This window comes from Geotrypetes seraphini, chromosome 9 (genome assembly GCF_902459505.1).
Source record: "Geotrypetes seraphini chromosome 9, aGeoSer1.1, whole genome shotgun sequence".
NCBI lineage: Eukaryota > Metazoa > Chordata > Amphibia > Gymnophiona > Dermophiidae > Geotrypetes > Geotrypetes seraphini.
The window spans coordinates 158858872-158882555 of NC_047092.1; the positions used below are offsets into that span (position 1 = coordinate 158858872).

The following is a 23684-nucleotide window of genomic DNA, read 5'->3' on the forward strand; positions in this document are numbered from 1 at the left end:
GGTTATGTCTACTAAGGTGCGCTAGTAAGTAGGCTTAGCGTGGGTTAATGCAAGACTTCCTGCATGCTAAACCCATTTCTAGTGCATCCAGGACATGGGTCATTTTGAACGATTTATTTTTCATATCATGTTCTATTGTTGACATTAGCATGCACAACTTGAAAAAATTTGACAGGAAAGCTCCTTTTGGTGTCAGGTCAAAAGCGCGCCGGGACAAAGGCGTGCGCAGACAACTGAGCGCAACGCGGAGGTGCGCGCCAAAGAAAATGACTGTTTTAAAGGGCTCCGACAGGGGGTGGGGGGGAACCCCCCCCCCCACACTTTACTTTATATAGATCACGCCGCATTGTGGGGATTTTGGGGGGTTGTAACCCCCCACATTTTACTGAAAACTTCACTTTTTCCCTAAAAAACAGGGAAACAATTAAGTTTCCAGTATAATGAGGGCAGTTACAACCCCCCAAACCCTCCACAACGCCGCCGCGATCTGTATTAAGTAAAGTGGGGGGGTTCCCCAACAAAAACCCCCGTCGGAGCCCCTAAAAACACTCTTTTTCTTCGGCGCGCGCTTCGGTCTTGCACTCAGTTGTCAGTGCACGCCTTTGTCTTCGGCGGTTTTGTCTATGAACCCTCCTTTTTAGGAGGTGCTAAGAGCACTTGCATTATGGATGCTCTGGCACGTTAGCTGGATAGAGCATTCACGCCTATTCTCTGCCCCTGACATGCCCCAACAGAAAATAAGTACAAAGAAATACATGCTTCATGCTTAGTACATGCAAACAAGTTACCACAAAATGCTTTAACATACTTTGTGGTAAGCGTTTTGTGCTCACTAAGCATGGTGTTAGGGTGTGACTAGGGTTACCAGATTTTCCGTAACTAAAATCCGGACCCATGGCCCCGCCTCCAGGCCCATCCAGTTCTGTCTGTTCCCGCTCAAGTCACACCCCATTCTACCCCCCAGCCCCGCCCCTCAACTTGTTCACTTGTTGGGAGGGCATCTGCGCATGTGCTGGTGTGACGCAACGATGTCACACGCAGGAACGCATGCATGTGACCTCACCGCAAATGCATCCATGCATGCGCAGATGCCGTCTCGACATTGCTCCTAGCTGGAAGCTTTTCAAAACCCAGACAAAGTGCCGGGTTCTGAAAATCCGTCCGGATGCCCGGACATGTCCTTTAAAGGGAGGACATGTCCTGGGGAAATCTGGAAATCTGTTAACCCTAGGTGTGATGCCCTTTAGTAGACATACCCCCTGGCGGCCAGACTGAAGATAAATGCGAACAAGCTGCATCTTGTGGCTCCTTGCCAAAGTTGTACCTGAAATAATACCACATTCTGGCATTCCTAATTTTCCATTTTAATATTTTTGACCCCCAAATGAATAGACTGAAATTCTCCTATACATTCTACCATAGATAGTGCAGTCTGTTGAAAATATCTGAGCAAGCATGGCCTGGAGTAGAGAATGACACAGTGACAAAATTCATCACCGTTCCCGTCCCCGCGGATAACCGTGGGAAATAATTCCATGTCATTTTCTAGTGTCTATTTCAACCTCAGTCCTTCTACACCAGCATTCTTCATAGCAAAGCTTGTGGGTCAGTGGTTGTGGCCATTCATACTCTGATTCTTATGTGAGCCAAGGATAATGAAGCCATTGTGACATCACTGATGTGATTGGCTCTTAGGCACTGGTGGAATGAGGCATTATGACATCACAATATCTGCTCTGGATACCAGAGACTGTCATTCTGAAGTGTCTGTTTCAACCTCAGACCTTCTACACCAGCATTCTTCAAAGCAAAGCTTGCGGGTCAGTGGTTGTGGCCATTTATACTCTGATTCTTCCATCTCTCCTTAAAGAATGACATGAAGATGATTTCCCGTGGTTATCCGGGGGGACGGAAACAGTGATGAATTTTGTCACCGTGTCATTCTCTAGCCTGGACTGCTGATCTCATTGGACCACTGTGGATTTTCCACTGCCAGCTTGAGGGATTCCAAAGCCATCCACAGCTTTTGAGCTGAGGGCATTCTACAGATTAGTTGCTTAAGTGACACTGTAGCTCTGAACTGTATTGTCGTGTTGTCAGCAGCTGTTAAAAGTGTTTCTGTGATCTCTTTAGAGGTGTTATTTTTTTTCTAAATACACAACAGCCATGAAAATTACTTACCCACTCAATAAAATTGATTTTGCATTTCTAGTATAAGGGAAACAATAATACCCATTTTTAGAATTTTTAGGATCATTTAAAAATAATAAATATTAATTTGAAAATAGAAGAAAAATAGTGATATATATATATTTATATATATATATATATATATATACATTGAAGTATTTAATGTGGATTAAATATTTCAGATTTATTTTACCTTTGCTGAATATCTATTTATGACATTAAATAATGAATATAATTGAAAGCATGAAAAAATAGGTTGCATATTTCTAAAGCTTCATGCACACTGCTGCATAGGTTAAAGAGGCAGCTTCTGCTACACACCCCAGCTAGGATCATTTCATGCTTATCTGTCTTGGGTCTTCATATCACGTTGGCAAAGCACTGTAACAAAATTCAGAAAGCTAAATATATCTATCGTTAAGCAGATAGATATATTGCCTAGTGCTGCAGCTATTTAATGGCATAAATTGCAGCTTGCATGCCTGCAAAAGGCTTTAAGATCTGGCCATGCATCTATATTAGTTGGAGTTCAAGGTCGTTATGTTTCAACAGCCAAATCCTTGATGCTTCTACACAGTTGGGTGCAACATCCTGTCCTGCGGCGGTAAAAACATGGTATGAAAAGTTTCATTATATGCTTGAAGCTTAGTTTTGTGCCACGCGGTAATTTGCAAAAATATACTACTTGAAAAATAGGGATTAACTCCTAAAAATCTGTTTTTACTTCCGGGAATTAAAAACTTGACTTCCATTTCTGTTTCTTGCCATTTTTTGTACTGAACATTCTCTAAATTGTTTAGCTATGGTTACATAAAAAAATAATTCATAATCATTTTAAAAATCATCAATTTGATTCTACATTTTACTTTGATGGTCCCTTTTCCTATGAATGATATGGTGACTCCACAGCAAGTCTGGTGGCTCCTTAGTGACTCTTGGATAATAGAAATGGATGAGTAAAGGTAGCATATATTGGTGGACCAATATATGAACATTTATCTCATACATGCCCAACTGGTTCTGGATTTCCAGATTTCTGGTTGTTTGGGAAGCCCCTCTGTTTAATTAGCCCTACCTTTCAAATAAAAAATACAGTATTTTAAGAGTAATGTACTGTAAAATTGTTTCTATCCCTAAAAGCTTACAATCTTTGTTAGAGGTTCAAATAAAGTAACACTTATGTGGGAATTCTTCACAGTGTGGTAACATTTTGCCTTTTACCGCACCTTGATTTTTCCACCAGATTCACTAATATGTGGGATCCCGATACCACAGGTCACTGAATTCAGTGGTAAAAAAATAGTGCTGCTTGCAAGCCATTTCACAAGCAGTGTTATTCTATGTACCTGGGAGCATTAGGCCAGAAAGTTGTGTGTCGTTGCTCTCGGCACACAAGAGCAGGGTCCCCTCTGGCTTCCAGGCCCCTCCTTGGCTTAAAGCCTATCCCAACCCTCCAAGTTCAAACCCCTCATCCTCCTTTTCAAAGGTAGCCCTTGCCCCCTCAAAGTGCTACCTTGATATTTTTGGAGGACCATGGGGAGTATTTGGTGGTCTTCGGGCAGGAGCAATGACCGGTTGCTCCTGCCAAGTCCAGTGCCACATCCAAAATGGTGCCCCCAGTGATAGTCTTGCCTGACTATTGCTAGAAGTCATATTTCTCAGGTAAAAAGTTGGGGTTATTTGGCCATGATTTTTTGGCCCTAACACTTTTGGTGTATCAATAAAAGTCGAGTTAGGATATTTGTATAGTAATGAGCTTCAAAACATACATTTGTATGTTTTGCATCCCATTACCACTTAACCTATTGTCACGGTATTTTTTATGTCAAGCAACATTAGGGCCATTTAAATAGCATTAAGGGACAAATAATACAATTTAAGGTCCTAACACTGCTCAATGAATTCCCCCTAAATGACCCTATTTCTCTATTTTCATTTGTCATTGCACATTTTTACATGTCTTAAATATTATTGAAATATTCTTCAAATAGCTTATATGCCATCATCAGATGCCTTAAGTCAACGTGAGATGTAAGGCCAAAACATGAAAGTAATTTTCTTACCAAACAAACTCAGATTATATTTATTCTTTGCAATTTTAATATATTAAAATGAATTACAACCACCTTGTTTCTGCATCGAGACCATTTCCAATAAGCTAGACTTCTATAGTTTTACTGAGCACAATATCTAGTTCTCAATATTTAAGGCTCCAACTAGAAGTCTCCACCTGGAAGGTCAGTTTAATGTTTAAGTTTTACAACATTGATTGAGAATCTTTAAATATTTTTTGCTTATAATCCTAAGCCCTTAACATTGTCTGGTTAAACAAATGCATACATTTGAAAGTGGCCTTTTATATACAGATAATGTATTGACTAGTCACATTGTAAGAGATCTTGGGCTCCTTTTACAAAGGCGCGCTAGCGGTTTTAGCGTGCGCTTAGCGTGCGCACTAGCCGCTACCGCCGCCTTTTAAGCAGACGGTAATTTTTCGGCTAGCGCTCACTAATCTTGTGTGTGCGCTAAAAAGGAGCCCCTTGTTGTTTATCAAATTGAATATACTATAGGTTCTCTATCAGCAACAAAGCATAATTTTTGGCCACAGGGCGCTTTTTTAAATCATTGTTCACAGTTTTTCTTTTCTTTTTATCTTTTTTATCGATAGATTCTCATTTAAATTTTAAAAAAAATTATAAAATACAAAAAAAAGTATTTTATTTTAATTCTTTTTGATATTTTAAATTCATAAACCCCCCCTCTTGTACTAAGCCCGATAGCACGGCCCAATGCGTTAAATGCTCCGATGCTCATAGGGATTGACTGGGCATTGGAGCGTTTGCCACGTGGCATTTGCTCCTGCGGCTTAGTAAAAAGGGGCCACATGTATGTGAAACCTCACCTTTTGTGGCATCAGTTGAAGCTGTTGTCATACTTTAAGATATGTGAGGAAAATCTCTGACATCACAGTTTTGTGTAGGCCAACAAAAAGGACTTCTTTCCAATGAATGCTCTGCATGAACTTCTGTAATTTGTAACATCTTTTACTTCTTGGAAAGCTGTTGGCACTTATTTAAAGTTGCTATGTAATAGTTATAGATCACTATTTTAGGGCTCCTTTTATCAAACTGTGGTAGAGCTGTTTACCGCGGGCTGGTGACACTCATACGAGTTGAATGAGCATCGTAACATTTACCTCGCTAGCCCCTGGTAAAAAGCTTTACCACAGTTTGATAAAAGGGGCCCTTAGTATTTAAGTTAGTATGTAAGCCATTGGTTAAAATCGTAAGACCAACAATTTAGTCACGCAATTGTATTTTTGTAACCATTTTTATTTTGTAAATGAATATGTGATTAGCTTGCTTACATGTCATATTCATCTTTGAAATGTTTTATCTATAGATACCCATAATATCTACAGATCATCTGACTAGCCACAAGTATGTTACACAGATGTAGACATTCTCTCACCAAACAGTAAGTTTCTAATTCACTATCACCTAGCTTTAAAGTCATTCATTTTGTTGTAAGTCTGCACAGCCTCTCTTTCAGTTTGCAGAGGTTATTCGCGTAACCCTGGAAAGCGTTCAGATTGCAGTATGCATTTCTTTAAAGCAAATTCCTTGCCTAATCAGATGACCTCTCTCAGGTATTCTTTCCCCTCATAACCCCAATGTATTATGTAACATCTTTCTTCTCTCATGTATTCTTTCCCCATGTTTCTCCAATTTATTATGTAACATCCTTCTTCTTGCATTTTGTAATTCGCTGATTGTCCAGCCTTCTTTCTATGTGATTTCAAATATATTTATTGAGTTTTCAGAACAAAAACAGAGAAACATAAAGAACAAAAGGAATAATGAACAAGTGAACAAGGAGGCTCAAAAGAACCGTCCAGATATCCAAATAGTACAAAATACAAGATGCAGTTAATATGATATATAAGATGTGTACAATACAAAACGAAACACAGGGAAAACCTGGAGGCTCAAGAGAACCCACTGTAAAACCTGGAGAGGGGAGAATTAGAATGAGGGAAAGAAGAGAAGAGGGGATAGAGGAGAAGATGATCAAGTAAAAGGTGGAGGGAAAAGACTGATGACGAGAGGGAAAAAAAGGGAGAATGATGAGTGCAGAAAGGGTACGGGACGGACATCCCACCCGAAATTAGGAATAAAAGAAAATGTTTGGATACAGTCGAGATCAAGAGATACTAGAGGAAAGACAACAGTTAAGGAGAGTAATGTTGAATAGGTTCCCATATCTTGGAAACACCGCCTAGAAGTCACTTTGACTAAGGCGGTATAGAAAAATAAAGTTATTAATATTATTATTATTGTTGTCTATTCAGTAGCTTTTTATTAATGACTAAAAATCCACATAAGAGGTTGTTCTCATTGCATACGGGTTGTTCTTCCACAATTGGTGCTTTCTTTATGATGTAGGTTAATTTAGAATACAGAAGAATGTTTACTGAAGTGCAGTAAAAGTTCTGCACTTATTAGGCTGGATTCAAAAAATGGCGCTCAAAATTTGGTCATGTAATAATATATAAGGGAGCAAACTTACCCCCTCTTTTACTAAGGTGCGCTAGCCGATTTAGCACGTGCTAATCGATTTACCGAATGCTAGCGATTAGCGTGCGCTAAATGCTAATGCGACCATTATATTCTATGGTCGCGTTAGCATTTAGCACGTGCTAATCAGCTAATCATTAGCTAATCAGAGCTTGCAGAAATGGGGCAGGGACAGGAAAAGAACTCACCAGGATGGGACGGGAAAATGAGTTCCTGCGGGGGACGTTGAAAAATTTGTCCCTGTGTCATTCTCTGTTAGGCACCATGCCTTATAGAATAACAGATGTTACAACTTTGAGAACCATTTATAGAAATATCCCCATTTTGTATGGTTAGATTTATCAGAGTATTTAGTTGCGCTTTTAACTGGACAAGTGGCAGCTAAATACCTAGATAAGGACTATTTTATTGAAAAGAGAATGAAGGGATATACTGACCACACCTCCAGTTACTGAACAGGCTTTGCAGTTACCGCGCTTTAATTATTGCAATTGAGGCACAGTCCCTTGGACACCCAGAACCGTGTACCCAAATTTGCGCATACGCCAAAAATATGAGCACAAATTAAGTAATGAGCCAATTAAAATTAAGTGCTAACAACCAAACATTGATGTTAATTGGCACTCAGGTTTTAATTATTGATGTTAATTTTTATTATTGATTTTAATTATTGATGTTAATGTTTTAAATATTGATGTTAATTGGCATGCAGATTTTAATGAGTGCCAATTAACTTCAATAATTGGTTAGCACTCAATTTTACTTGGGTCATTACTTAATTTGTGCTCATATTTTTTGCGTAACAACCTAAGGAGAGGGTTTCTCTATAACCCTCCCCACGTTGTCTTCTATATCACAACTGCTCAATATCCAGAATCTTCAGACCCTCAGAGGTGCCACCAGATGCTCAATAGTATAGAGATCTCATAGCAACTGGCTTTATGCCCCCTATCGTCCTCGGGTCACATAGACTAATTAGTTTTTAAAGATTTTTTGTGTGCAAAGCTATGTGACCCGATGACGATAGGGGGCATAAAGCCAGTTGCTATGAGATCTCTATACTATTGAGCATCTGGTGGCACCTCTGAGGGTCTGAAGATTCTGGATATTGAGCAGTTGTGATATAGAAGACAACGTGGGGAGGGTTATAGAGAAACCCTCTCCTTAGGTTGTTACGCAAAAAATATGAGCACAAATTAAGTAATGACCCAATTAAAATTGAGTGCTAACCAATTATTGAAGTTAATTGGCACTCATTAAAATCTGCATGCCAATTAACATCAATAATTAAAACATTAACATCAATAATTAAAATCAATAATAAAAATTAACATCAATAATTAAAACCTGAGTGCCAATTAACATCAATGTTTGGTTGTTAGCACTTAATTTTAATTGGCTCATTACTTAATTTGTGCTCATATTTTTGGCGTATGCGCAAATTTGGGTACACGGTTCTGGGTGTCCAAGGGACTGGGCCTCAATTGCAATAATTAAAGTGCGGTAACTGCAAAGCCTGTTCAGTAACTGGAGGTGTGGTCAGTATATCCCTTCATTCTCTTTTCAATAAAATAGTCCTTATCTAGGTATTTAGCTGCCACTTGTCCAGTTAAAAGCGCAACTAAATACTCTGATAAATCTAACCATACAAAATGGGGATATTTCTATAAATGGTTCTCAAAGTTCAGCACCAAAACATATCAGCACTATAACGGGTGTTCCAGGATCAGTGCTCTTTATAGTATATAGCGTATATAGGGATTTGTGCTCCACTTTGGACAAGAAGTTACACCAAATAAAATGCTGTAGGTGTAAGTCCCAGCTTGCAAGTTGGGTGTGGATCCCCCCTCCATGAATTTAATAACACTACACACATTTTAAGGAAATGCCCCTAGCCCACTCATACTCCTTCCAGGGCCACACCCCTTTGCAAATCTGCACAGAAAAACGTCTATAAACGGGCATGGAAATGTGTTTTCATGTGGATCTGCTGTTTCTGCCTTCTTTCGGAACCTCGCATCTGTCACAACGATTTTTCACACCGGAAATTCGGAGTAGAGTTCCCTCAAAGTGTGCGTTCAGATTTAGAAATAGAATTTGTGTCTTCAGAGTAAACAGCAGAAGTTTAGCCACGTGGCTTTGAATATCTCGCTAACTGTAAATTTTAAAATCCCGTCCTTGGAATGGGCCGACCCGGGCCTTTTTAAACAAGGCTACATATATGCAAGGCAGCATTTTTACTTGCACAAATTTAACTGAATAAAGGTTTGGCCAGCTAAAACCCATTTTACAGAGATAAGTCTTTTGAATATTAATTCCAGAGATATGGAAGACATCATTTTTTGCTTTATGGGGTAAGGCTGCAAAAGTCTGAAAATGCATTCATAGGGCTCCCCCTACTGCTTGGAACTGCAGAAATAGATGCAGCCATTAATGAAACAGGTGACCTATCAAATGCACACAGGACATTGGCACGCCGACAATTCCGCCCTGACTTTTGCGCGCCACCCTATGCCTTCCTGTTTGTGCTCTGAAGTTGGGGGTGTGTGTGGGGAAAATGGAACCCCACTACAATCACGCTCTTGTTGATGCGGGTGGGGGGAACCCATACACACTCGCACTCTCCTTGAGGGGTGTGTGGGGGGAACACCCCACTAAAATTACAACGCGTACTCTGAGCACTTACAACTCGTTCCTCTGCGGGGGGGGGGAGGGGAACCTTTACATTGATGCGCTCGGGGGGGGTGTTCAATACCGACGCGCTCTGAATTACAACATTGCCACAACCCCCCTCCCCCACTACACTTACAATTCCACATCGACAGTTCCCCTCCCTTCATGTGTCCACTTGTCCCTGTACGCATTTGACGAAGCAGAATTGTCGGCACGCCAATGTCCTGCACGCTATTGACAGTGTATCATGAAAAGCCATATGCAGCACATTCTTCTTCCATGCTTCTAACTCCAGTCTAATGGGGATACCAGGTGACACCTCTCTTTTCCAAAATCTAGTTCTTTAACATTCTGTGGTTTGTCAAAGATGGCTTTGTCCAGAAAATATAAGAGACTCTAAATTCCAATCTGTATAGATTCTGGAGATTAAAAAATAAAACCAAAATTCAGGCAGAATTAGTTTTGAGTGCCTCTATAGCATTGGAATTAGTTGTAGAGGACGTCTCTGGTATCTTTTCAGCACAGCCTGCCAGAGTTTCAGAGATTCTAAATATTGTGGATTTGTTATATTTTATTTTTAAGCATATGGCCAGGGAGATCATGTTAAGATTACCAATCTCAATTTACACTGCCAGATGTCTCACTTGAGCCTCAGTTCCAGGTGGAGTTCATCAGCCTTTTCGCTTTTTCATTTCTCTTACCCTTTGCAAAGAAATATTTAAATCGAGCACTTATCCGATACATAAAAATGTATTGCGATTTCAAGATATAGTAACATTAACATTTTGTGTTTTGAACCAAATCATTTGTGCTATAACATTTCAGAATATTACAAAGAAAAACATGTCTCACCCCACCTCCTCACGACATAACAAACAGCTATGAAGAATTGGCTAAATACAAGGACAGCACTGGCACTGGCTTTTGACCAGTACGAAGTCTAGTTCACAGAACTAAAATATAGAAAAGATGGTTTAATAGCACCTTCATGGCTCTGATGACTCAGTAGCAGTTCATCTAACCCCCTTCCCCCCACCCCCACCATCATTTATAGATTCTTGAACTGTGGCAAGAAGCTAGAGTTACTGTAGAAACAATATCCAGAGCTCTAGAAAAGGGAGACTCAATCTTTGTAGAGTAGTGCCATCTAATGGTCGAACTCAGGCTACATGCATACTGTGTTCTGATACTGCAGTAAGGCTAGATGGGAAAGGGAAGAAAGGAAAGACTGTAGGGTTATGTGTGGCTCCAGAAAAAGGAGGACGGATTGAGATATCCAGGTTTTACTTCCACTGAAAGCAATGGAAGTTAAACCTGGATGTCTCAATCCGTCCTCCTTTTTCTGGAGCCATATGATAACCCTAGGAAAGAGAAATAGAAGAAAAGCACCAGGTGGTTTTTTTTGAAGGAAGGCTCAGGAGGCACAGAAGGGAACTAAAAGTTCAAGAACAAAGAGACATACACACTCCTTCGTGTAGAATGGGTAAATTTGATCGGCTGGGAATTCATTTCAATTCATCCCGTGGCAATCAGCGTGATTTAAACACCAGCTACTGTAGGTTTTTTTATACCCAAATATTCAGGACTGGAATGTTCCAGGATTCTGATGTTCAATTTCTATATATTAAGCAGTTGTAGACTTTTATCTGGATACTGGGATGGTACCTGGATAAAGTCAGGGCAGCCTCTTTGCCCTTCAAATTTTGTATAGATAGTTATCCATGTACCAATCTGAAAATAGCTTAGTACCTTAGCTCTGCCCACTGACCATTCAGATAGTGTCACGGTAGTCAGTAAAATTTTAGCACCATTATTATTGATTGGTCCCAGTGAGCAGCACTTAACCCTGTAAGTCCCGTTCTACCTGGATGAGTGCCACTGAATAGCAATCCCTCAGTTTTCGCAAAGTGTACCCAGGTAGCTGAGAGAGTAATGTGGTAGATCTAACTATTTTAATGTTTCCCAAAGTCTAGGTAAAACATGTACACTTATCCCTCTGTATTCGCGGGGGTTAGGGGTTCAACATGACCGCGAATACTGGAAAACCACGAATAACTTTTTCAGATTTTATTTGCGGTTTTCTTTTAAAAACCCTCCCGCATTTGGTGAAACCACGAATAACAATCTTGCGTTCCGGTAGCTCAACCTTATTCCAACCTTACTTCATCCCCGCTTCCCCCTCCAACCCAACTACATTCCCTGTGCTGCGTTCCGCCTCCCATCTTGACTCAACTTCCTGTTTCCGGCGGGGTGGGACGCAGTAGAGGGAAAGCTCCAGGGCTGCCGCTCGCAACCTCAGAGACAGGTTTGAAGGTTGAACCAATGGGGTTTGAAAATGAGCGAGAGATGCCAGATCTCAGTCACAGTAGGAGTGTGGAGGGAAAGATACCCTACCGGGGAAGGGGGAGGAAAGATACCGGACAAGGGGGAGACATGCTGACTGGGGAGAGCGCAAATGTGTGCGACTTGGTCTCTTTTGACTGATTTTTGAAAAGAGACTGGTAATCTGTTATTTTCTCTGTGCACCCTGCAAATCGGTGCTTGGAAAAACGCGTCAAAATTTTTCTCTGCAACCATGGATGACCTCATTCGGGTGGGAGGAGCCAGAGGTCAAAAAACCACAAATAATCAAAACTGCGATTGTGGAAACCGCGAATACGGAGGGAGAAGTGTACATATTTCATAATGAGCACACATTCACCTGCATAGAGAGAGCCATTCTCAGGGGCATGTCATTCTGCCTAATACTCAAATGCAGCGGTTGTTTGATTTTTTTTTTTTTTTTTTACTTAAATGCAGGCTGCGGTGTTTAAATTACTCACTGCTGTTCAGCGCTGCTATCTATTACAGTCAGTATCAGAGCTTTACGGAAAGACATGATAGTCAACCAACTCTCCGGAGAGCAAACCAGATAACTTTGGGATGGCTCAATTAGCCAACTTCACAAGCTGTCTGTTTTGATTAGATTATAAACTCCGTTGGACAGGAATTGTCTCTTACGTGTTTAATGTAGAATGCAGCATACGTCTGGCAGCACTATTGAAATGATAAATATTAGCAGGGAACATTGGTTGCAAAATCATCCCTTTAAGATGTGGTTACTAGGCCACATTTTAAAAGGGATAAGGCATTAGGCTGCCCTCCTACCCCCAACTATCCACAGAGATCCCCAATCATATGCCATTCTTATCTTGCAAAATCCCTGATGTCTGGTGAGATTGGAGCAGGAGCAATCCCCATTGCTCCTGCTCTAGGTGGCTTTGGGTTCAAAATGGCATAAGCAACACCTAGTGGTAGTCTTGTGGTACAAATGCTTTGGGTCAAGCTGTGAAGGTGATGTCATCTTCATGACCCAATGCTTCTGGCCAGAAAAAATAACTCCAAATTTTTGCTGGCATTATTTTTCCCAGAATAACAGCTTGTGGTGTTCACCACCAACTGTGTTATTCAATTTATGTATTGAACTGGTGCTTTCTATCTCATTGCTATGTGTCCCACAGTGCCTTATAATAATAAATTGCACATTGTTGCCTTTTAACATTCATTAAGAGACAAATAATGTGCTTTATGGCCATAATACACCTTAGTATCTACCCTCTAAACTGGTTGCAACAACAACAACCTTCACCATTTTGACATGTCAGAAAAATAAATATAAAAAATTGTAACAAGTGGAACTTATTACTCCAAGAACTATGAACATGATTTATTACTGTAGAAATACTAATAGTGAATAATAAAATGTGTCTATATTACAGTGAATAAAGACTTTGGGGCTGATTTTATAAACGGCGCCTAAATTAGCCGGTGCCTAAAAAAAGGTGCCGGCCGCATGTCATGCTTAGACATCATTTATAGAATCATAGCTAGTGGCGCCTTGTGTAAAAACTTAGGCAAAAAAACAAAAGGAATTGACCCCAAAATATCCACAAAGAAGAAAATCCAGAGAAAACTAAAAAAAACTCTGCTGGGTGTCGATGTTCCTAAATGGACTTTATTTGAAAGTGTCAAAGTTCCACAGGTACACTAAAATCATCCACATAAAATAATTCCATCCACATAAAAATAAATCATCCACATAAGAGCCTTAAAGGACCTAGTCCGCTAGGGATACAGGACCCAACACGGTCCGCGTTTCAACAAAAAGTCTTCTTCAGGGGTCCTATAAATAATGAGGGGTATATTAAGAATGCATGTAAGTTATGAATAGTAGTGGTGATAAAATGTGAAACCGGTAAAAACTTAGGCACCTGAAATGTAGGCGAGGGTCTTTAATGTCTACATTTCAGGTGCCTAAGTTTTTGGAGAATCGTACTTGGCGGCGCCTAACTCGCACTCCACCCATAGAAATGGCCACTTGGGCAGTAGGTCCCACTAAGTGCATTGTGATAGAAGCCTATCACCCAATTAAATTTTTTTGAACCAATTATTGAGGCAGTTAAGGGTATTTTGCCAATTTAGGGCTTCTTTTTACAAAGCCGCTCATCAAACACTCTGATGTCCATTAATTCCCTATGGACATTGGAGCAGCCGCTAGCATGGCTTTGTAAAAGGGTGGAGGCGTAAGTTAGGCGCCTAAGAAGCACCGTAGAATTAGCCCCTTTGAGAATACGTTATTTCAGTTCTGGAAATAACAGGCTATATTATCTGCACCTGTATAACTTTTCTTTGTGGCCAAACACTAAGTAGCGACTAAGCGCGCCTTTGTAAAAGGAGCCCTTAGACCCTCCTTTGCAAAGCCGTGCTAGTGTTTTTAGCGCCGGCCACGGTGGTAAGAACTCTGACGCTTGTAGGAATTCTATGAGCGTTGGAGTTCTTACCACTGCCGCCGGTGTGAAAAACCGCTAGTGCAGCTTTGTTAAAGAGGGGGTTTATGTCTTATTTACACTTATTTTCAAGAAACAAAAGCCGAGAACAAAATCTGAATTTCTCGATTCTTATATTTAGTCTTAAGGTTTTTCTGCTTCTTTATGAAATTGCAAGAAAAAGAGAGATTCAATGTAGTCTGCAGTGAAACAAACAGCAACCGAAAAACAACAAACAAACTGCAGGCAATGTACAATATGCAGGCGATGTTTATTAGTGGAAAAATGCAGTAAAATATACAACCTTTTTACCAACCAAGGGACCCGACACGGTCCGTGTTTCGGATAACACGCCTTCCTCAGGGGTCCATGGTGGTTAAGGTATGAGACAACCCGCATAAAAAAAATCAAACATGCCTATATTGAATGAATGGATTCGCTTGAGTACATTCGTTCAATATAGTCGTTTGTTTGGTTTTTTTATGCGGTTTGTCTCATACCTTAACCACCATGGACCACTGAGGAAGGCGTGTTATCCGAAACACGGACTGTGTCGGTTCCCTTGGTTGGTAAAAAGGTTGTATATTTTACTGCATTTTTTTCCACTAATAAACAACGCCTGCATATTGTACATTGCCTGCAGTTTGTTGTTTTTCGGTTTCTTTATGAAATTGCAACATTTTTTCCCAATGTTACTTCTTACGTTGTTATGATAGCTAAGAAACTGTGGAGTTTTATCATTTGCTTTCCCATATTAATTGCTAAGGATGTATATTCATTACAATTCATTCAATTCACTAGGGCAACTTAAACGTTTCTGTATGTGCAAAAAATGCTTATGTGTGCATGAACCAGTAGATTAGTGTGTATAGATTTGATTTGCATTTGCAAAAATATAACAAATTTATTTATATTCTGTCATTTACCATGCAGTTCAGTGCAGATAACAGTAAAAGATAATTGGTACGGTATCCAGGAATATACAACAAAAATATAAACAAAGCAAAAACACATCAAACTTAGAATGCATCTAAAGCAGATATTCTCAACCCAGTATTCAGAACACACGTGCCCTGTCAAGTTTTCAAGATATCCCCAATGAATATGTATAACTCAAATTCTTAAAACCAGCTATTAAATCTTTAATACAAACAAGTATTATCTTAATTCAATTTTAATATTATCTCCCATAATTCATTTCATTATAGTACAACTTATCAGTACTTAATTTATTTAGAAATATCAGAATAATTTAGTCAGTGAACCTAATCCCCATCAACTCACACTCACGTCCCAACTTTCACACCCATACTACAGTCATTGTGATTACTTTTATCCAAAACTGGATCTTAGTTAGTTCATTAGTCCATGATCAACAAAGAAGTGGGCTGGAAGTTGTTATAACTGGAACGGGAGTTGTTTGAACAGGGACATAAGGTTCATGCAGAGGAAGTGAGGTCATGCAGTTTGATTTCCCGGTCGACGGTGTGTTTCCTGCTTGTCAGCTGATCCCGGCTTGTGCCGAACCCTGGGTCCTGCTCAAGTCATGCTCAGTTTATTGGTGAAGTTGTGATGTTGGTGAGCCTTGCAAATACAGCTCCTGAAGACGCCAGGTGGCGAAACACAGTCTTGTGTTGAGCTGAATGCTTTATGAATTGAAGAACAGGATCATCATGAGGACAGAGAGGCCTGCCGGTTGTTTTTAAGAAACTGTGATTCTCATGGGCTAGACCAGGGGTCTCAAAGTCCCTCCTTGAGGGCCGCAATCCAGTCGGATTTTCAGGATTTCCCCAATGAATATGCATGAGATCTATGTGTATGCACGGCTTTCAATGCATATTCATTGGGGAAATCCTGAAAACCTGATTGGATTGCGGCCCTCAAGGAGGGACTTTAAGATCCCTGTGCTAGACTGATGTGCAACTCTCAGTTTGAAGCCTCTCTGACTAGATGATCATGGACTAATGAACTAACTAAGATCCAGTTTTGGATAAAAGTAATCACAATGACTGTAGTATGTGTGTGAAAGTTGGGAAGTGAGTGTGAGTTGACGGGGATTAGGTTCACTGACTAAATTATTCTGATATTTATTAATAAATTAAGGTCTCCTTTTACTAAGATGCGTTAGGGCTTTAACACACGGAATAGCGCGCACTAGACCTTAGTTCTAGAAGCGTAGCGCGCGGTAATTTCCCGCGTGCGCTAAAACCACTAGCGCACCTTAGTAAAAGGAGCCCTAAGTATTGGTAAGTTGTACTGTAATGAAATGAATTGTGGGAGATAATATTAAAATTGAATTGATTAAGATAATACTTGTTTGTATTAAAGATTTAATAGCTGGTTTTAAGAATTTGAGTTATCCAATGAATATGTATGAGACAGATTTGTATGTTATCATACAGACTAAAACTAAACCCGGATAAAACAAAATTCTTCCTAGCAACCCCCAAAGATAAAATCAAAGACACCACAATTCAAGTAAAAGGATCCGTTTTCCCCCTTGAACACAACCTAAAAATACTCGGCGTCACACTAGACAAACATCTATCCCTCGACAAACACACGGACAATACCGTCAGAAAAAGTATCTCGGTGCTTTGGAAACTCCGCACCATAAAAAAATACTTTGACGAAACTTCATTCCGCCTGCTAGTACAATCCTCCATCCTCAGCATATTGGACTACTGCAATATCATTTACTTAAGCTCCACAAAAAAAACCATCAGGAGACTCAAAATGATCCAGAACACTGCTGTCCGCCTCATATTCGGCCTGAAAAAATGGGAACACATCACCCCTTTCTACCACAAACTCCATTGGCTGCCATTAGAATCCAGAGTCCTATTCAAATTCGCCTGCTTCTGCTATAAAACAGTATTTGGTTTATCCCCAAGCTACATCATCCCTCACTTCGCCCTAAATCACAGCATCAAGGACTCCCGCAGAATCCAACTATTCGCCTACCCCTCCCTTAAACTCTGCCACTCTAAAAGATTCCTCGACAAAACCCTCGCCTTCCAAGCCACTAAGCTAAACCCATGGTTATCCCAAATGGCCCTCAAGGCCCCCAACTACCTCGGCTTTAGAAAACTACTCAAAACCCGCCTCTTCCAAGACCAGGATCCCAACGCCCCTTCTATCTAACACCCACTCTCCCCTCTACATCCTTCCCTCACCCCCCCCCCCTGGCAACTTTGATCAATTTGTTATTGAACCGCTCATAACCCCGCTCAACTGCTGTAAACCACTTGTAACCTTGTTTAATTGATGTGAACCGCCTAGAACTCTTCCGGGTATGGCGGGATACAAAAATAAAGTTATTATTATTATTATTATTATTATATAATGAAGACAATGCATACAATTTTTTTTTAATTGTTATTGTATTTATAGGATATGCATATCTATTGGGGATATATACTTGAAAACTAGACTGGGTTGAGAATCCTTGAACTGGGAAAAAAAAAACCACCCGCAAGAAGTGAGATAAAGGCCGAACCCAAAAATTATGCCCTGTTGATTTCATCCTTATGTGCAGCATTTTAAACTGAAATTGTATTTCCAAAGATCCCCCCCCCCCAAAAAAAAAAAAAAAAAAGGTTCCTATAAGAAATATTAATTTGTCTCCCTTTTTTTCTGCAGATCATGCTAAAGATGAGAAGGACAGTGTGCGTGTGTGGAGGGCACAGGACAAAGTCATTAGCCATAATGTATATACCATCAAGCAACAGCCACCACAACAGAATCCCTCAGCAGTAAGACATCCACCTAGTGCATGCTGACAAGAGGACGAGCCCGTGGAATATTCATTGCACACACTGTTGCCTATATTCTTTGTATCTTGAATTGATATCTGTGCTGAGGTAAAACTGTGTTAAGTCTACAACATTTTCTGTCTTTTCTTGCACAGAAATATGCATACAAGCATCTCGAAAGATACACATTTCGTACATATTCATAGCACTCTGAAAAGACAGACTATGGTGTGATCATAAATCTATCATGTATTGGTACGTCTGTAGACCAAGATATGGATTTTTTTAAAAGTAATTTTATTTCTTTTGAGGTTTACAAATAAACAAAAGGTGCACCTTGTATTTAAAGTTGCCATTCTAGATGAGAGTGTGCATGCACAGTAGAGTTTGTTTAAAGGTAATATTTTTTAATGTAATAGACTGTAAGAGGTGGAACAAGAGCTATCTGACAGAGATGAATGTGCCAAGCGGAACCACAGCTGCATATGTTTTAAAGCACATCATAGGCTTTAAATACCGTGTTAAGGGTCCTCATGAAGTGCCATAGACTGTACATCAAATTAGAGTATTATATTCTTGCAGTGTTATTTTCAGAGCCACAATTTTATGTATTAATATGAATCAGTCTAAAGGGCACCAGGATAATTTCAAAGCCAAAGCTGTCTCTGAGATGGTAACATTGGCTTTAAAATAACCAGTACATGGGCAGAAAAAAAAATAACTTTTCTCAATTTAGACCTGCTGGATATGTTTAAAAAACAAATTCACCTTAGTATAAGATTTATGCATGGTGCATCAAAGATGAACGGGAAAAGCCATTTCTGAGACACCCTAATACAAGTCTTTAGGGAACATATTTTGCATTTATTTATAGCCTCTGTCAAAAGTCAAAAGACTATAAATGTTCTGGAGCAAAGGGTTTCCCTTTGTTTAAATGTTGCGTCCAAGTCACTCATCAACAGAGTGACTCTAAAGAGAGAAAAGCACTGTCAAGAGATGCATGATAAACCAAAATATGAAACATGGAAATATTCAAATAGCAAAAGGGTAGGATGAGTTGTGAGGTGAATTTTATATTTTTGTTTGGTTTTTCTTTTAAATTAACTTCTTATAGCCTTAGAAAGCCTTTAAAAATGAAAATAATAGATGTGCATTCAGTTCTTGAAGCATGGTTTCATCCAAAGGAATTCCTTTTTGTGGTTCAGATTTTGCAGGTAGTTGAAGAGCGAAGTTTAGCTCTCTCCAGCAATTGTTAAAATTGCTGAAGTAGGGGCAAGAACACCAGTAGTTTAGATTGGAATGGAAGAAGCGGGAGTTCTGTTCTAGAACTTTCCATACTTCCAAGTTTACTGCAAGATTTTACATTCAAGGGAACTGCTTTCTAGTGTAAGACTGATGTATTGATTTTCTTGATTGTACTATACATCTATTAAAGCCTTAGATTATTACATTACGGGTTGGAACCCATACCAATGTAATTTCAATCATGTTTAAGAAAATATAGGTGACTTCACATGTTATTGTGGTTACTTCATAGAATATTACTTATTTTTCCTTGTTAGAAATATTAATTTTTATTTCTTACATTGAGTTGGCTTCATTTTCTATTACAAGTTGAATACTGTTTTAAGTTTGTAGAATTTTGTTTTATTAGATTTTAATGATGACTTTTTAAAATACAAAAAAAAAAGTAAAAAAGTAAACTTTTCTTCATAACATACTCAGTTTTGAATATACATATAGTGTCATGAATATTCGTATTATTGTTAACAAAATGATTTATATTTTACTGATTAATATTTCAATAGAAGAATGTCAGTCATTGTTCGTTCTTGTCTAGTTTTCATTAAAAGAACAAAGACCTTTTATATGGATATCTTATAATTATATAATCATTGCTAAGTAAGAAGTTAAGTTGTTGCTATCGCAACAGTCCTGGCAGACAATTGAGTAATATTTTGATGATTATTTTGTTTGTAATTAGTTATTTTAAGAAAATCTAGTTCCTAGATATTAGAATAAAATTTATTTTCTACTGTATCCATTTCAAATGTTAAAAATATTGTTTAAATATTTTTGAAATCCCTGAATATCAGGCCTTGTTATAAATAAGCTGCATAATCAATAAATCAAGGGACTTTTTGTTGATAATCCAAATATTCAAAGTTTACGCAACAAGAATTCTAGAGTGTGCAAACTCTTGAGGGTTGATTATGCTGCCTTTTGGCACGTTGGAAAGTAGTGGGAGAAGGTTGACTTTTTGCACTTCTGTATATAGTCAAAAAGAGAGAAACCTGTATAATAGTAAGATCTTATTTTGAATAAAAATGTCTATAATCACAAGGAGTTTTTGTTAAGGCTAATAAAAAATGACAGGCTGAGCATAATTGCTTGCAAAAGTGGCACAGAATTAGCACTCCATACCCCTTCGAAAAATTGCTTTGCTTTTCTGTGGACAGCTTGTAGTTTGCCAGGATATTTTTCAGCCGGAGAGATATACCATTTTTCCAAGATCTCATGACTGACAACACGCCACCGGTTTCAAATCTGCCTGAAGATCATTGCCAAAAAAAGAAAAGAAATAGAACAGTTAACGTCAAACCATCGGTGAAACCATAGATCAAATCTTCCTTACATTATTCAAAACTAGTGCATGTTTAAAATATCAAAATAATAATAGTAAACAAAAAAAAGAAAATGTATTCAGGATATATATTAGTAAAATCAATTTCTGACAGTTTTAAGTGGTTTATTGTTGACAAGACAAAAATTTAAAAAAATAAAGGTATTGACTTTGACAACAATCCTAAATCATGAACAGGCAAACCAAACAGTATACCATAGCTATAGATGTTATGTGTTTCTTTTTAACTGCTGTAGTGGTCCTGTCCTTTCAGCAGGTGGGAAAAAATGTTTTAATTTGTCTAACAGAAAAACTCAAAAACAAGTCTTTTTAAGCCAAAGTTACAATTAAATTGTGATCTGGTAATTTATTTTTCCTGGATTCGCACAACTCAGTTACATACAATTCAAGCTGATAAAAGCATCTGCTGAGAGGACAGATGTGCTTGGTTTTACTATTGTGTAATCACAAACTTACTTTTTGCTTGTAGTTGCATCAAATTATGTATTCTGTCCTGGGCTGCAATTTGTTTTTATGCTTTTTTTTATTATTACTGCTATAGTTGACCTTGCTGTATGGAAAAATAAAGTGAAATTGCCCTAATAAAACTTCTCTTTCTTAATTATATTTTTTCTATTTCACTTGGAGAGTTATTTTAATTGACTTTGAGAATGCAGATATAAATTTACAGTGGTGAGAAGGTGGGGCTCACTGGTAGAGATGCTGCCTCTGCACCCAGAGGTTATGGGATCAAATCCCAGTGCTGCTTCTTGTGACCCTGGGTAAGTCACTTAATCCTCCAGTGCCCACCACTTTGAATGTCAGCTTTGAAATGCCAAAGCCATAAAAAGGCAGTATACAAGTCCCCATTCTCTTCCCCTTTTTCATTTCAAAGTTTATCATACATTGTCAGATAGCCACTATAGGACTGGATTCAATATATGATGCCCCAAATTGAATGCCAAAAGAAAATAAATTGGCAATGAACAATATTCTATGAAGGACGCCCCAGGACGGGCTATTGGGATATACATAGGAGGGGTCAGCAGTTTTAGTAAACTGGCCATACAGATATCCCAGCAGAGCAGTTAGGCACCCTAGGGGGCACTATAGTGAACTTCACATAAAATGTCCCAAGTACACATCTCACCTTTGTATGATGAGCCCTCCAAAATGCATCCAAAACCCACTGTACCCAACTATACACCACGCCAATAGGCCTTATGCCTGCAGGTGACAACTATATGTGGGTATAGTGGGATTAGGATGGGGTTTGGAAGGCTCACATGCTCCACTACAAGGGTAGTGGTTAGACTAGAGTATGGGCCTGAGTCCCCATCTCTATGGTTCACTACACCACCCACCAGGCTACTAAAAAACCTGCCTGCCGCTCTACTAGGACTGGCCATAACACTGGGGATTGGGAGGGGGAGTCAGTGACCACTGAGTGAGTGTGTGTACCTTTTTGGCCGTTTTTCTTTGTTTAAAACAGGTCTAAACCCAAACATCTAAATTGTGCTTTAAATGTATTCTTAAATGTGTGATTATGGCAGAAAAACATCCAGGTCATAAGCCCACTCTTATCCCTCCCACACCACACCTCTAACATGCCCCCTTGAGATGTAGATGAGCTGCAAATGAGCAGCATAGTTACCGTATTTTCTCGCATATAACGCGTGCGTTATACGTGGTTTTTACAAACCGCGCATACCCTTGCGCGTTATACAAAATTTTTTTTACATAGTTTCCCCCCCCCCCGACGCCCGATTCATCACCCGGAAGGAGCGCTCGCACTCCCACCCCGAAGGACCGCTCGCACCCCCACCCGAAGGACCGCTCACACCCCCACAGCTTCCCCCCCTCCCCCATGGAGAAGCTTTCTACCTTGTTTCCGGATGCCAGCCCAGCTGCTTCCTCTGCCGGTGGTCCTGCCCCTTCTCAGAGCCCTGTGCTGCGCTGCTTCCTCTTCAGGCGGTCCCACCCTTTCTCTGATGTCAGAGAAAGGGTGGGACCGCCGGAAGAAAAAGCAGCGCAGCAGGGCTCAGAGAAGGGGCGGGACCGCCGGCAGAGAAAACAGCTGGGCTCGCTGGCATCCGGAAACAAGGTAGACAGCTTCTCCATGGGGGAGGGGGGGGAGGCTGTGGGGGTGCGAGCAGTTCTTCGGGTGGGGGTGCGAGCGGTCCTTCGGGGTGGGGGTGCGAGCGGTCCTGCGGGCGGGTGAATCGGACGTCGGGGGGGGGGCATCAGGCTTTCAGGGTAGGGACAGGACTTCAAGGAGGAAAGGAGAGTCGGGGCGGGCGAAAACAGAGTCGGGGTCTCCAGAGGAGAGTCGGGGCGGGCGAAAGGAGAGTCGGGCAGCATGCGCTGTATACGGGTGTGCGCGGTATATAAAAATTTATGTACATAAATATGTGTTTTTTGCGCGCTATACCCGTGTGCGCGTTTTACACGGGTGCGCGTTATCTATGTGAAAATACGGTACTCATCTAGAAAATAGGTTTCGAAAAATCAAAAATTGGAAGCGTTTGGTGAGAAAAACATCCGTCTGCCCCTTTAAGCCACTTTTTGGACATCTTTCTTTTAAGAAAATGAGCCCCATGGTTTCATACTTACATTATAGAGATATGGCTAAATACATTCACATAGAGGAAAATATAAATAGGGAAACCACTGATGACCCAAGCATATGTCTGAAGCACCCTATCCAATCAGTGGACTAAATATCCCAACTTCAGAACTTAATTGTGAAAATTATTTTCATTCTATATCCATAATACTGAAATTTATTGCTTTTGAATCAATTTTTATCTTTTTTCAGTTTGTATGTATTTTCTTACGGAGGAAAAGACCTCATGCCCCAGGCTGTACAACAGTGCTCCCCCCAACTTTAGAAAGGAGCTAGGAGTTGCAATCTTGTAGGACTGAGCCTAATCATAGGTCAAAAGAAATGGTAAGAAAACGAATCTAGACGTAGGCTTCTGGGGGCGGAACTACCGGCATCCTACCGGCGCCTACGTTAACTGAAAAATGCCATTTGAAACGGCAATTAACAGTAAAGTGA

The 23684-nt window shown here is 39.8% G+C and overlaps 1 protein-coding gene across 13 annotated transcripts in view; it reads left to right on the plus strand.

Annotated features, from left to right (window-relative positions):
* Window positions 1-21250, plus strand: part of MBNL1 (muscleblind like splicing regulator 1) — a 284040-nt gene extending 262790 nt beyond the window's left edge. For 11 of the 13 annotated variants that reach the window (XM_033957829.1, XM_033957827.1, XM_033957830.1 and 8 more), the window contains 2 exons: window positions 5593-5667; window positions 17888-21250. In XM_033957829.1, the coding sequence (XP_033813720.1) occupies window positions 5593-5624 (32 nt within the window). In that variant the 3' untranslated portion in view covers window positions 5625-5667; window positions 17888-21250. Of the gene's footprint in view, window positions 1-2742; window positions 2806-5592; window positions 5668-17887 lie in introns of all 13 variants that reach the window. The other 2 variants (XR_004540587.1, XR_004540586.1) reach the window with 1 other exon arrangement.
* The last annotated feature ends 2434 nt before the right edge of the window (window positions 21251-23684 follow it).